At 29.8% G+C, this 12,470-nt stretch overlaps 1 protein-coding gene across 1 annotated transcript; it reads right to left on the bottom strand.

Moving 5' to 3' along the window:
• Positions 1–16: 16 nt before the first annotated feature.
• LOC117933375 (probable WRKY transcription factor 27) lies at positions 17–1,120 on the bottom strand. Its single transcript, XM_034854738.1, has 3 exons — positions 657–1,120; positions 463–573; positions 17–383 (listed from the first exon to the last, which is right to left on the bottom strand). Exons 1-3 carry the CDS (start codon positions 1,118–1,120, stop codon positions 17–19), a joined length of 942 nt encoding a protein of 313 aa, XP_034710629.1.
• Positions 1,121–12,470: the final 11,350 nt, after the last annotated feature.

Raw genomic sequence — 12,470 nt, 5'->3', positions numbered from 1 at the left:
GACGTTTGAGGGCGATCTAAACAGATTCTCCGGCGGTGCTGACGGAATTTTTGGGTGGAGACTGAGGTTGGCTGCTGGTAGAAGCCGATCCTGTTGAGTCGAGTGCATGCATGGCCATGACAGTATCATCATCGTCTTCTGGGGCTTCACACCATGGTTCGGTGTCTTCATTGTTGTCTTCAGTGTCTGGTTTCGGAGTATTGTCGGAGGTGGGGGAGGCGGAGACTTTTTCGGTTGTTCCGACGTCGGATCTCCAGCCTCCGGGGCGGCGGTGGGTGTGGTCGCCGATGTAGGTGACGATGTACACGTCCGGCTCCTCTTCGCTTAGGTCCACTTGCTTTCTAGCTGCACAACCTTTGAAGCTGCTGCAGCGATAGTAGCTTCTGCTTCTCAAAATGAAATGAATTAGAAATATGCCTGAAATTCTGATGAAAAGTAAAATTCAAAAATTCAGAAACAAACCTTGGAGTTATGGAGCCCTGTATCGGCTTCTGTCCATATTTTCTCCAACTCCATGAGTCTGTAGACAGCGACTCCGCACTCATCTTGATCACCAGCCTCGGCTGCTTTCTCCTGTAACAAAAAAGGAAGCAAAACCGGAGATTTCAAAGATTACGGAATTCTTCTAGACACCAAACCCATGAAAAATGAGTTACCGTCTTCCCCGAGGCGCTTGAGATCCAACCCCATCATTCTCATTCTGTTGTTGCTGCTGCGGCGCTTCTGGTTGAACTGCAGCATTAATTGGAATAGCAGGTGCATCGACAATAGGAGTGGCAGCGTTTGTTCGTTGTTGCACTTCCTTTCGTCTGCGTTTCTTTTCCGATCCTCCAATTGTAGAATCAGCAGCCACCGGGGTGGCGACGATGGCGGCAGCTGCGGCGGTGGTAGGCTGAACCCTCCGGTAGAAGGGTTTATAAACATGAGATAATTCGTCAAAAGGGTCGTCCAATTCATTTTTGGGATCAATTAGAACAGGAAAAGGAGGAGGAGATAAATCAATGGCAAACTCATCCGGGTGTAAGAAGCTCTCTTCCAGTGTGTTTCTGGCTATGACCTTATGACCAGCACTGGAGGAGCAGCTTCTGACAATGGCGGAGAGGTCCCAATCATTACTCATTTTCGCTCAAATTTCGACCTGAAAAAACCCTAAATTAGAGAGAAGAAGGGCTAACAACGTTGCTCACTAATCAGAAAGAAACCTCAAAGTTCAGAGAAAGGAAAGAGCTGGTGTGGAGAAGACTGATACGGACTGTGCCCTGTTTATAGAGGGTGTGTAACAATGGCGGTTTTGGAGTGGAGTCCCAGAAAAGGTGGTTTTGTGGATTGAGCCAGTGGTTTCTTTCACTACAAAACCACTCATCTTTTCATTTATTTTTGTTTTGGCTTTTTTCTCTGACTCTCATGTACTGACACTCCGCGTACGGATGTTACTAGCTCAATGTCTCTAAACCGAGTTGTTCATAAAAGGAAAAAAAGTAAATATATATTTATTTATTTATTTTTAAATAAGAAATTAGTTTTATGCATGTTACTTGTCATAATTGAGTGCATAATAGCTTTACTCATATTACAAGGCATAAAAATCAATTTGAAAATAATCTTTATTCTCTTAAAAAATTTGAACTAAAATATATACTATTATTGCTTTATATATATATAATTAATTTTATCTCATTTATTATAATTTTGTTATAAGTATATTTATCGAAAAGATGATATATTAACTAACGTTTCAACTAAAAAACCGGTATTTGTCAAATTGTATATATTAGACATTAACTAATATGTCATCTAGAAAATGACTTTTTGTCGATATCGTAAATTTTCGGTTGATAGTTGTCGTTTTATGTCTGTTATAAATTTTTTACTAGTATTTGTCAGTTCGTGTCATTTATAATATTTGATAGATATATATCGTTCTCATATCTATAAAAAAAACTTTTTAATAATGATTCTATCCTCCGTTACGAAATATTTCTCCAGTATTTAAACCAAGTTTTAAAGTTCTTATATTTTCACTAGAAAATTGATTTCATATTCTAATTTGATTTTTCAAATTCCCTCTTTGATGATCCCAATAACAATTATTGTTATCTTTTATTTAATCAAAAGTTTGATTGGGAAAATGCAATATCATTTATTTGCATCTACAAAAACCTCCAAAAATAGTCCACTAAATTGTTTTTCCAATGTAGTTAGTGACAAGTATGATGTAATTCTATGAAAATGAAAGATATTTGCTTATAGGATGGAATGGAGAATTTTGGATGTTTGTTGTGATGTCACTTCACTTGTCCATTTTAGACCCACATGCTTCATAAATTCTCATTCTTTATTGTAATTTGATTACAAAATAATGTATGTCTTATTTATTAGATGAATAAAAAGAAATAACTCAATTTATCACTTAGATGTTTGTTGTGAAACATATTTGAATGTAATTAAGGAGATAAAATATAAAAAAAATTGAATATGAAAATGAAAAATAATGATGGAGTCAAAAAGGAAGGTTACGGAAGACATAACATGAAATTTATTTTAGGAGAGTAGAACAACATATGAATGTTCGTATAACCTAATGGTAAGTCAAAATCTTAAATTAAGGGATCAAATTTCAGCCTCGAAAAAGAGTGATGGAGTAAATTATATTTAACCCTAATAACAATAATAATAATAATAATAATAATAATAATAATAATAATAATTCTAACATCAATATGCAATTAAGAGGGATGACACATCTAATAATTCTCACTTAATGTAAGATATATCTCTCTTTATCTTTAACAAGGTCAAGGTAAAGTTGAGTCATTTATTATTTTTTTTTAATGAGGAAAAGATATATTAAATGCGTTTAAATATAATTAAATTATCAATTATCTTTACTACATTTGAATAAAAATAGAAATAAAACTATTAATTACAACCTACATCCATTTCTTAATAAAGGAATAGAAATAAATATGAGTCATTAATTAATTAATTATATTAGTTTTATATATAATAATATGATTAACTTAACTAATATTCTTAAGATATACGTGAGGAAGTAACTTTATAAATCAAGTAGATTAATTTACATTTAGTTTACTAAGTTTTTGTTTAGAGGGTGTGTGGTAAATCAATTTAATGACATAATATGACTTAATGACTTAATTTAAGTTATTAAATAGATTAAATATATTTGGTAAAATAACTTAATATCACAATTTAAAGTAAAAAAGAATTTTAAGTATTAAGTCAAAATAGTTAATTTATTTTTAATTTCAAATTTCTTTTACCTTATTTACCCATATTTAGTGAAAACATATTTTACAAGTATCACTTTACATTCACAATTCATCTTTTATGGTAAAATATTTTTGTAATTATTTCATATTTTTAGAATACGTTAAAGTTAAAATTGATAAGTGTAAATATGTTAATTTGATAATTAAGAATAAAATTTAACTTAATTTTACCAAAACAAAAACTTAAAAATAGTTTAATTTAAAATAAACTTAAATTATTAAGTAATAAGTATTAAGTTTTATTAAAACACCCTTTACCTTATCATTTAATCAATTTCTAAATAATTAAATATTATCATTTTTTTAACCAAAAAAAAAAAAAATCTTTTCATATTAGGTCTCTCTTCTTAATCACATAACTTTACATGCCTTTGCGCGTTAACACACCGAATTGTGCACGTATTACCCACATGATTATGCGTATGAATTTCATGTCTTTGTCAATCAATTCGCAACTTGTTTTCATAAATTAAACAAAAATAAATGAAAATATAACTTATAAATTAAACAAATACTTAACTAAAAAAATGCATCTTTTTATATAAAAAATGCATCTTTGTTTTGTAATATAGCTTTCTAATTTCCATTCTCCATTTTTTTTCTTAATTTAATATTGAGTAATGTTGTCTTCAACTATTTATTGCCCTTTTAATATATATATATATATATATATATATATATATATATATATATATAAACTTTTATTTCATAAGTTTATGTTGTTATTTAAGGAGTACATTTTTGTTATAATATTAGAAGCTTTATAAATTAAAGATTATTTTTTGTAGATAAACTTAATAAATGACATGATTTTATTATAACATGCTATTTATATTGTAATATGTTAATATATTTTATAAGAGTTTTTTTAAAGATATAAAGAGAATTTTGAAAATTATGATATTATCTTTCCATTGATATGAAAATTATGATATTGCATTTCCATTGAATTTTAAAATAAAATTCAAATTCAAAGTAAAATTCAAATTCAAAATAAAGTGTTGTAGCAGTGTGGAAGTTGGAGATGTAGCAAGTGGTGTTATTTTCTAAAGTTGTGGTAGATGGACATGAGTGAGAGCGTTTATAAATCCTTTAAGCTTGCAGCAAATGAGTGTGACTCAAAATTATAGTAATGAATTTTAATTAACGTTGAAATTTACCACGTTACAAATTTTATTTTTCTTATAATTAATATTTTCAATATTTTTAAGGATATACAAACATAAAAAATGTTTAAAATTTTGAAGTGACAAATAGGTGTGATCGTGCATGTAGTGAAGAGGACAAATAGGTCCTCTTCACTACAGAGAAAAAAGCTAAGAAAAGAACAAGAAAAATGAAGAAAACTCATACATGATCGAATTGTGGAATTGTATTTGCTGGAATTGATTTTGGTATTATCATTTGTGGGGTATTATTCAATTTGATACTCATCGAAGGTTAGTCAAATGTGTCCTGGTATTCATTCCTGGTATCAACTAAAGTAGGAAACGAAAATGAGTTGTCGTTCAAGAAACCCTCTTTGGCAGCATTGTTTGTCTTTGCCTTGTGGTGGTAGAGTGAACCCTCTTGTAGAAAGGTTTGTAAACATGAGACAATTCGTCAAAAGGTTTGTCCAGTTCATTTTTGGGATCAATCATATAGGAAAAGGAGAAGGAGATAAGTCAAAGGCAAACTCATCAGAGTGGAAGAAGCTATTTTCTAGTGTGTTTTTGGCTATGGCTTTATGAGCAGCACTAGAGGAGGAACTTCTAACAATGGTAGACAGGTCCTGATCATTACTCATTTTCACTCAAATTTGGACCAAGAAAAACCTTAAACTTTTAGGAGGGAAAAAGCTTAGAGAGAAGAAAGGTAAAGACTTTGTTCACTTATCAAACCTTAAGGTTATGTTTGGTTCAAGAAAATACTAAAGAAAGAAAAAAAATATAAAGGAAAATGATTTTTTCATGTTTGGTTGTTCTATAAAAAAAATATAAAAGAAAATCAAATATAATTAAAAACTTATGTATTTTTAAATTATTTAATCTTTATATTAATAAGTTAAAATAAATAAAATGAGTTTGAAGTAACAAAAAAAATAATTTATCAATTTTTAATTTATTTTTTTTATTTTTCTTCACTTTTTCTTTCCTTCTATTTTTCATTTGTATTTTCTTTCCCTTGCATTTTCCCTCAAATTTTTTGGGAACCAATCATAGCTTAAATGTTTTCAAGTGTTCAAAATCATTTTATTTTGACATAAGATTTTTCCTCTAAAGCATAAATTAAAGAAGCCTAGTGTCACACCCCATAAAAACCGCTTTTAATTTTTTTTTTTCAAGTGTGCGGTGCTAAGACACTAACCTTAGCCAACATTCCCAAAAGGCACAACAAAAGAAATATGATACACGCAACCAACAAGATACAAGAGCTTTCCTTACTTGTATTACTCAACAATTATAAGATCACAAAACTTTTTACTAAGTGCTCTAACACCTTATACAATTTTGCCTAAGTTATAGAAAATATTACACAATTTGTTTATTCTCTCTATGCTCTTTTATCTCTCTACAATGGAGGAGACTTTTATACATGTTGTCATCCGTTTGAATTTTGAATTCAAATACTTGAATCTAAAACAGGAGTATGGGGATGATGGTTATGCAACTATCATAACCACCCAACTAAATACACTCTTTGAGCCAAAGGTGTCTCTTCCCGCTTCAAGCAACCACAAGTTATCCGACGTTCCATTTCACATTGAGTCAAGACTTGCCACTCTAGGTGTACGTTTCTTCTCAATAAGTGTAGGTTCAAGTTTATAAATACTTATATCTACTACATAGTATAAAGTTATCTACTTATTATTTATTTAATTATTTATTTATTTATTTTGTTATTATTTTAAAATTTTAAACCTTGTAGGCAAATGTAAGATTTTTATATTTAAAATATAATATTAAATTTTCTTTTACAAAAGAAGAAGAGTTTAACATTTTAATATTATACCTTTTATTACTTCCATTATAAAAAAAAAAAAACGTTAACCATGACGCTTTTTAAGTATTAAAAAATACCTTCAATGGCGCTTCCCCAAAGCGTCATCTACCAGCTTGTCATAATAAGTATTTGTCTACAATGGCGCTTTTAGAAAGCGCCATTGAAGAGAACCTTGACACTTAAAAAAACTGTCATCATTAGTTATGTTAAACTACATTGACACTTTTATAAGCGCCATTGTTGAGTAGAAGAAACCTTGACACTTTCTATAAGTGTCATTGTTTAGCAGTTTCAAATATCGAACTATAAGGACACTTCTAGAAAGCGTCATTGAAGAGAACCTTGACACTTCAAAAAGTGTCATTGTTAGTTGTTCGCACTACATTGACACATTTATTAGTGCCATTATTGGGTTGGATAAATGTGGTTATTGTCATTCCTTGACATTTAGTAAAAGCATCAAGGAAGATAATTGTTTAATTTTAAATTCAGTTTTAATTTAATAATTGTTGCACCTAATTTTTCACCTACTATTGAAATAATGCATACACATAAAAAAAAAAAAATTATGTACCAATGAAATTAGTTGTTGCACCTAATTTTTCACCTGGTAAAACATTTCCAAATTGCAGTATTTAATCACAAATAGTCGAACTTGTATTTCATAAATAAGAAACACAAAAAAGCTAAAATATATTAAAATAACAGAAAAAAAGTCACCACTTTAATGTTTAGTCCCTTAACATAGTCCATTTTTTCTTTACATGCAACCCAATTGTGCTTTGGTCTTCAACATACTCCTTCATGCTAGCTTATCCAACTACAATGTTAATTTCTCAAAAAGATGACCTACATGCACAAAAAACTAAAATCAATTATAATTTCAGAAAAAAGATATATAAGTGAATACTTCTATAAATAGATTGAAAGAAATGACAATGAAAATATAATAGGAAAACAAATGTGTGTACCAATTGACATATATATGTGACCCTAAGAATAATTGCAACAAAATTACTATCAATAGTTAAAACACAAAGTAAGAACTTAATCAAATATAGGACAAGAGAACATCAACATCAATAATCCATTAAATCTTTAGTATAACCCAAAAGAAAATAGAAAAACAAACGAAGTTTGGGATAAAAGAATATCAACATCAATAGTTTATTAAAATATTCAATTAGGCATTGTCTAACAGTAATAGACCTCATCGAATGCGCAACATTGTAAATGGAAGGTTTGGGAATATGGTGTAACATGAAATAAATAAGGTTCACACCATGATACTTTATCAACTAAGTTTTTTGTTAAGTTAAAAGAATAAACATTTCCTACCATCTGATATGCATTGCAACATTGCATCCATAATAGTGGCCAATTGTATCATACTTATCATTCATCTTATTTATCACTATCATGAGGGGATTATGTTCATAGAGATACTTCATTGGTAGCTTCTAGAGCTATGCTCAATCAATTACCCAATCTACAAATTGGTTGAAGAGATAAAAATAGAATCGTTAATTTTAATAAAATGAAAATTAAACTACAAACCACATTTTCGACACTTGAAAAAACTTATTGGAAGTTAATTAAGCAATGTAATTTGAACTTCCATTGGTTGTATATATATACATAGTAATCCATCATCTTGTAGTTTTAGATTCATTGAAAAATAAATAAGTTAAGCAATGAAACAAAAAAGTTTATTTTATGAAGAAATTTTTATGTTTTATGAGGGTGACGATGTAACTTACAATAGAGTGGTAGAACACCATGACCAAAATTAGAAATTTTCATGTTTCCTTTTGAACCAACAAGAACATTCTGTAGTTGAGAATGAAAACAAATGATCACATGAGAACAACAAAATTCCAAGTGTATATCCCCTTTTAGAAGATCTTTAATAGGAAGCAAAAAAATAATAAACTTGATATCCCTATGAAAAACACCTTTGTTGTGGCAGTATCTCATGAACTATTAAAAACTTGGAAAAGCTTCCAACTTTCAGCTTCTGAAAGTTTCCCTTTGGATGCCTGTGAGTCATGCATGCAATTAACAACTTAGTTCAGTTATGGGAAACTAGAGAAATATCATGACAATAGAAAGAAAATATTATCAATTTGGTTGTGATTCCATCAAACAATTTACTTTTAATCATAAATTGGTTCAAAAGAGAAAGAAATAAAATATTAACCTCACCAAAAGTGATAGTTGGATAGGGAAAAATTATGATCTATTTCCATACAAAAATGTGTCTTCAAAGCCTTCAAACAGAAGAAAGTATCAATTGAGTGACCAACATTACCCATTTAGATCGTACTTTGTTCAACTCATCTTTGCTATACAATTTTTTTCCATGAAACTATTAAGGAGTAATGTAAACAATTTGATCAATTACATTGAAAAATAAGGTAAAAATTGATATATTGGAAATTAATAAACTGGTGCATACCTTTGATGTAAGACATCCTTGATCAACAATAATATCTCTCATATATCTCATCACATAGTATCCACATTCAACACTACATGGTTGTATTGGGCACTTTATGCATAAAAATAAATCATTGTAGAATATACCAATTTTATAGTTAGTTGTAAGATATCTTGTACTTAATTAAAAATTAAGAAATGGTATTAAAAATTACATTACTTAATTTATATGAATTACTCACCCCTACTACAACCCAAATAGGCTCCCTCTTAATTGATGGTTTATGTTTTTGTGGTGGATGAATTCTAAGGGCCTACATGAAGAAAATAATATTTGTTACCAATTATGCTTCATGCTCTAGTATTGAGGGAGAAACTTACATATTAACTATCTCCTTAAGATCATCAGAAGGTTGATCTTGCAATGAGTCAAGGTAATATGCAATCATAATCCTTGTGTCCAGTGCCACCAAAACCCAATGATAGCTACAAAATTTTACATAAATTTAGTTATATATTAATTATCATTTGATAAGTTTACATACATAGCTTACTTAAATTCTATAACTTACCCTGGGTTGTATGGAATGAAAATAAAGTCAGCATGATTTTGCATTTATCAATCGATTAGCAATAACCCTTGACCTACTTTCCTTGCTTGCTTCCCCCATTCCAACTTTAGAAACCAAAGCTGGATTTACAAAAGCAAATCATCCTGCCATCTTAGCATCAACCATCTTTTTATGCAAGTGTCTAATTTAATTTCACTTACCGTTAAAAAAAAAGTTAATATTTTAATGAAACTAACATTTCAACTCTCCTAATATGATTCTAATTAAAAATTAAACTATAATGAAGCAACTAAAATATATGAAAAAAAAAACAAAATAAATGTTCCATAGTAAATTAAACTATAATGAAGCAACTAAAATAAATGTTTCATAAAAAATATTTAAAAATAATATAAGGATAACATAGTAATATTTAATTAAAAAATATTAGGGCGTCAATTCCATTTTGTATCAAAATTTAAACTTAACTCCTTTTTGTGTATGATCCAACGTGGACTATAGAATAAATAGAAATAAAACTCAACTTCTTTTACTATTTAAAAAATATACAAAACAACTATTTCTTGTTCTAGTATTCTCTCTTTGTCAAAAAATATACAAATATTAGAAATGCTTGGGCTTATTTTTAAATATTAAGGAATAGATGGTGATAGTGTAATGTGATTCTGGAGGACATTCCTACCATTGCCCAACCTCCCAGCATAAGGTTTTGTCAATTACTGATATGTATACCGGTTTCTTTAAAAACCAGAATTATATATATATACTTATTGCTCACAATTAATCCTAATTGGAAGGAAAACTCTTCTAAATCTTCTCTGGCAAAGGATGATAAATGAAAATCCAAAATTCTGAATATATTGAACCAAATAATAATAATAATAATAATAATAATAATAATAATAATAATAATAATAATAACAATAACACAACAACAAAATTCATCAATATTTGGAGCAAGAAGAACTAATAGATAAGTGAAGAATCCCAACACGATAACTATAATAGCATAAAAACTATATATATCATTGAAAGCCTAGAACAATTCAATGCTTCCTAGATATATATTCATATCTTTCTCAAATGTATAAAATTGTATAAGAATAATAACATATATTTCAGAGTGCAACATGCCTTTAATGACATTTATATTTGGATTTGAACTGAATGGTCAAATTGAATTCAGACATCTCACAGTGACCACACCAAAACCGTTTTAGTAGTTTCTAGAAAATAATAAAGAAAACTTTACAACTTTTCAAAAACTATCTAGAACAAGGAACAAGAAAATGGCCAATAGCAGTCCATGTTTTATGTTCTAAAAGTGATACCAGTTCTGCCTCTTGAAAACTAATTTTTTTAAAAGAAAAAAAACATAGAATGGGTGTCATCATGCCAAAGCCAACGTATTTTTACCTGTCCCCCAACAGTTAGATGATCAAGTGAGTTCTGGAAACTCTAAATCATCCATTAGGTCGATCACCACTTGATCTTGCAACTTTATTCGATGATCAAGCCTATATATGCGAGGTATATGAGATTTTCTCCAAGGGCCCACCAAATACAAACCTGAAACAGGCGTTGATGATTTAGTTTAGCAAGTGGATTAACATTGGCTCAAAATGTAATCAAAGATCATATAGTGAAATAGAAAATAACGTAGAGAATTAAGTCTTGGGGCCATCAAAACTAACAAGTGGTGCTAACACACTCAGATTTCCCCTGTTTTTCCTCAATTTTTCTCTGTTTTTTTTTTCTGTACTTCATGTCTAATGGATTTCCTTTTAATTTCATTATAGAATGAATCGGTGATTTACAGGCTATTCCATAAACTAAGAAGAGATAAATCATTGCTCCAATACTCAAGACCTGGAAACTTGAAACCATAGATACAAAACATAAAGATATTAAACACATATTTTCACATTAATTCAACAAAAGGAACATATATCTGATTCTCACACCCAATTTATCATGCAACTTGCATGTAACTAGGGAATACAAGCTATACAACAACCCAACCTGAACAAATTTCATAGAAAACAAAGACCTCTTTAAGAAATCAAGTTGTTAAAATCGAAGAAGAAAACACCAACACCAAAAATAAATAAATAAATAATAACGAAGAAAATTAAGACACTAATTTTTTTTTTAATCCAAATCCAGAACCAAGGACCGCACACAATTTCAAAACAAAAATTGATCAAAGATTTGGAACCTTGATGGAGCTTTCCCAATTCAAATCTCATGATAAATCCAAGATTCATAAAAATAGACATGCAAACATGATTTTATCCATCTTATGACATTTTCCCGAGACTTCCCCTCCTAAACTCCTACTCCTGATCTCAAGCTGCCACACTTCTCTCATAATGAAAAACCATCCAATTCCAAGGCCTTTAAAATTACAAACATTAGAAACAACTATTAAATCACAAACCCTAGCCTTAAATAAACCTAAAAAGAAAACATAACACTTACATGTAAATGAATCTTTCAAGTCGTGGCCAACTATGAATGTAGCTGGTAGTGGATTTTGTTGATGGTGGCTAGAAAAGGGGGGTTTTTTTTTTTTACCTCGGATGTCGATTAGGGTGTAGGCTTCAAACTTCAAAATAAGATCATCGTCTAGAGTGAGTACAGATCTAGGTAGTCAGATAACAGAGAGTTTCTTGTTAGCTACCGAAAAAGATAAGGAAGTTATCCATAATCAGAAAAGTTGAGGTATTGGTGGTTGACAACAAGGGTTTTGGTGGGTTCTCTAATATTAGCTATTTGTATCGAGAGGGAGTCGGGGTGTAAGAGTATGAGGGAAAAGAGGGATTTATATATGAGCAAAGATAATGGCGTTTTTAAGAAACGCCAAAGATTGCCTTTTAATTCCATGTCACTTTTGAAACCGCCAAGGTTCATAAGCGCCGTTATATTCTCCATTGAAGCGCCAACATTAATGTATCTTTTCTACACGCCATGATTCGTCCATTTTGCCTAACATTATTGACACTTATTAAAAGCGCTAAGGAATGAAGCGTCCTTAAATAAACTTTTTGTAGTAGTGTTCTCTAACGGTTAGGTTGGATTTTATAAGATTTTATTAGTGTTTATAAGATTTTATGGAATTGATGATTGTAAGATAAGTATGACTCAAATAATGGTCATCTTTTTATTCTATATGTCCTTTATT

This window comes from Vitis riparia, chromosome 16 (genome assembly GCF_004353265.1).
Source record: "Vitis riparia cultivar Riparia Gloire de Montpellier isolate 1030 chromosome 16, EGFV_Vit.rip_1.0, whole genome shotgun sequence".
Taxonomy (NCBI): domain Eukaryota; kingdom Viridiplantae; phylum Streptophyta; class Magnoliopsida; order Vitales; family Vitaceae; genus Vitis; species Vitis riparia.
Note: the sequence above shows the minus strand (reverse complement) of the source record. Positions and strands in the feature narration are given on the sequence as shown.

Excerpts from the sequence above, each read along its gene's own strand:
- LOC117933375 (XM_034854738.1), bottom strand. The coding sequence starts at position 1,120 with ATGAGTAATGATTGGGACCTCTCCGCCATTGTCAGAAGCTGCTCCTCC. Across the intron at positions 574-656 it reads CAAGCGCCTCGGGGAAGACG|GAGAAAGCAGCCGAGGCTGG; the intron begins GTAACTCATTTT and ends TTTTTGTTACAG. Across the intron at positions 384-462 it reads CAGGGCTCCATAACTCCAAG|AAGCTACTATCGCTGCAGCA; the intron begins GTTTGTTTCTGA and ends TTTGAGAAGCAG.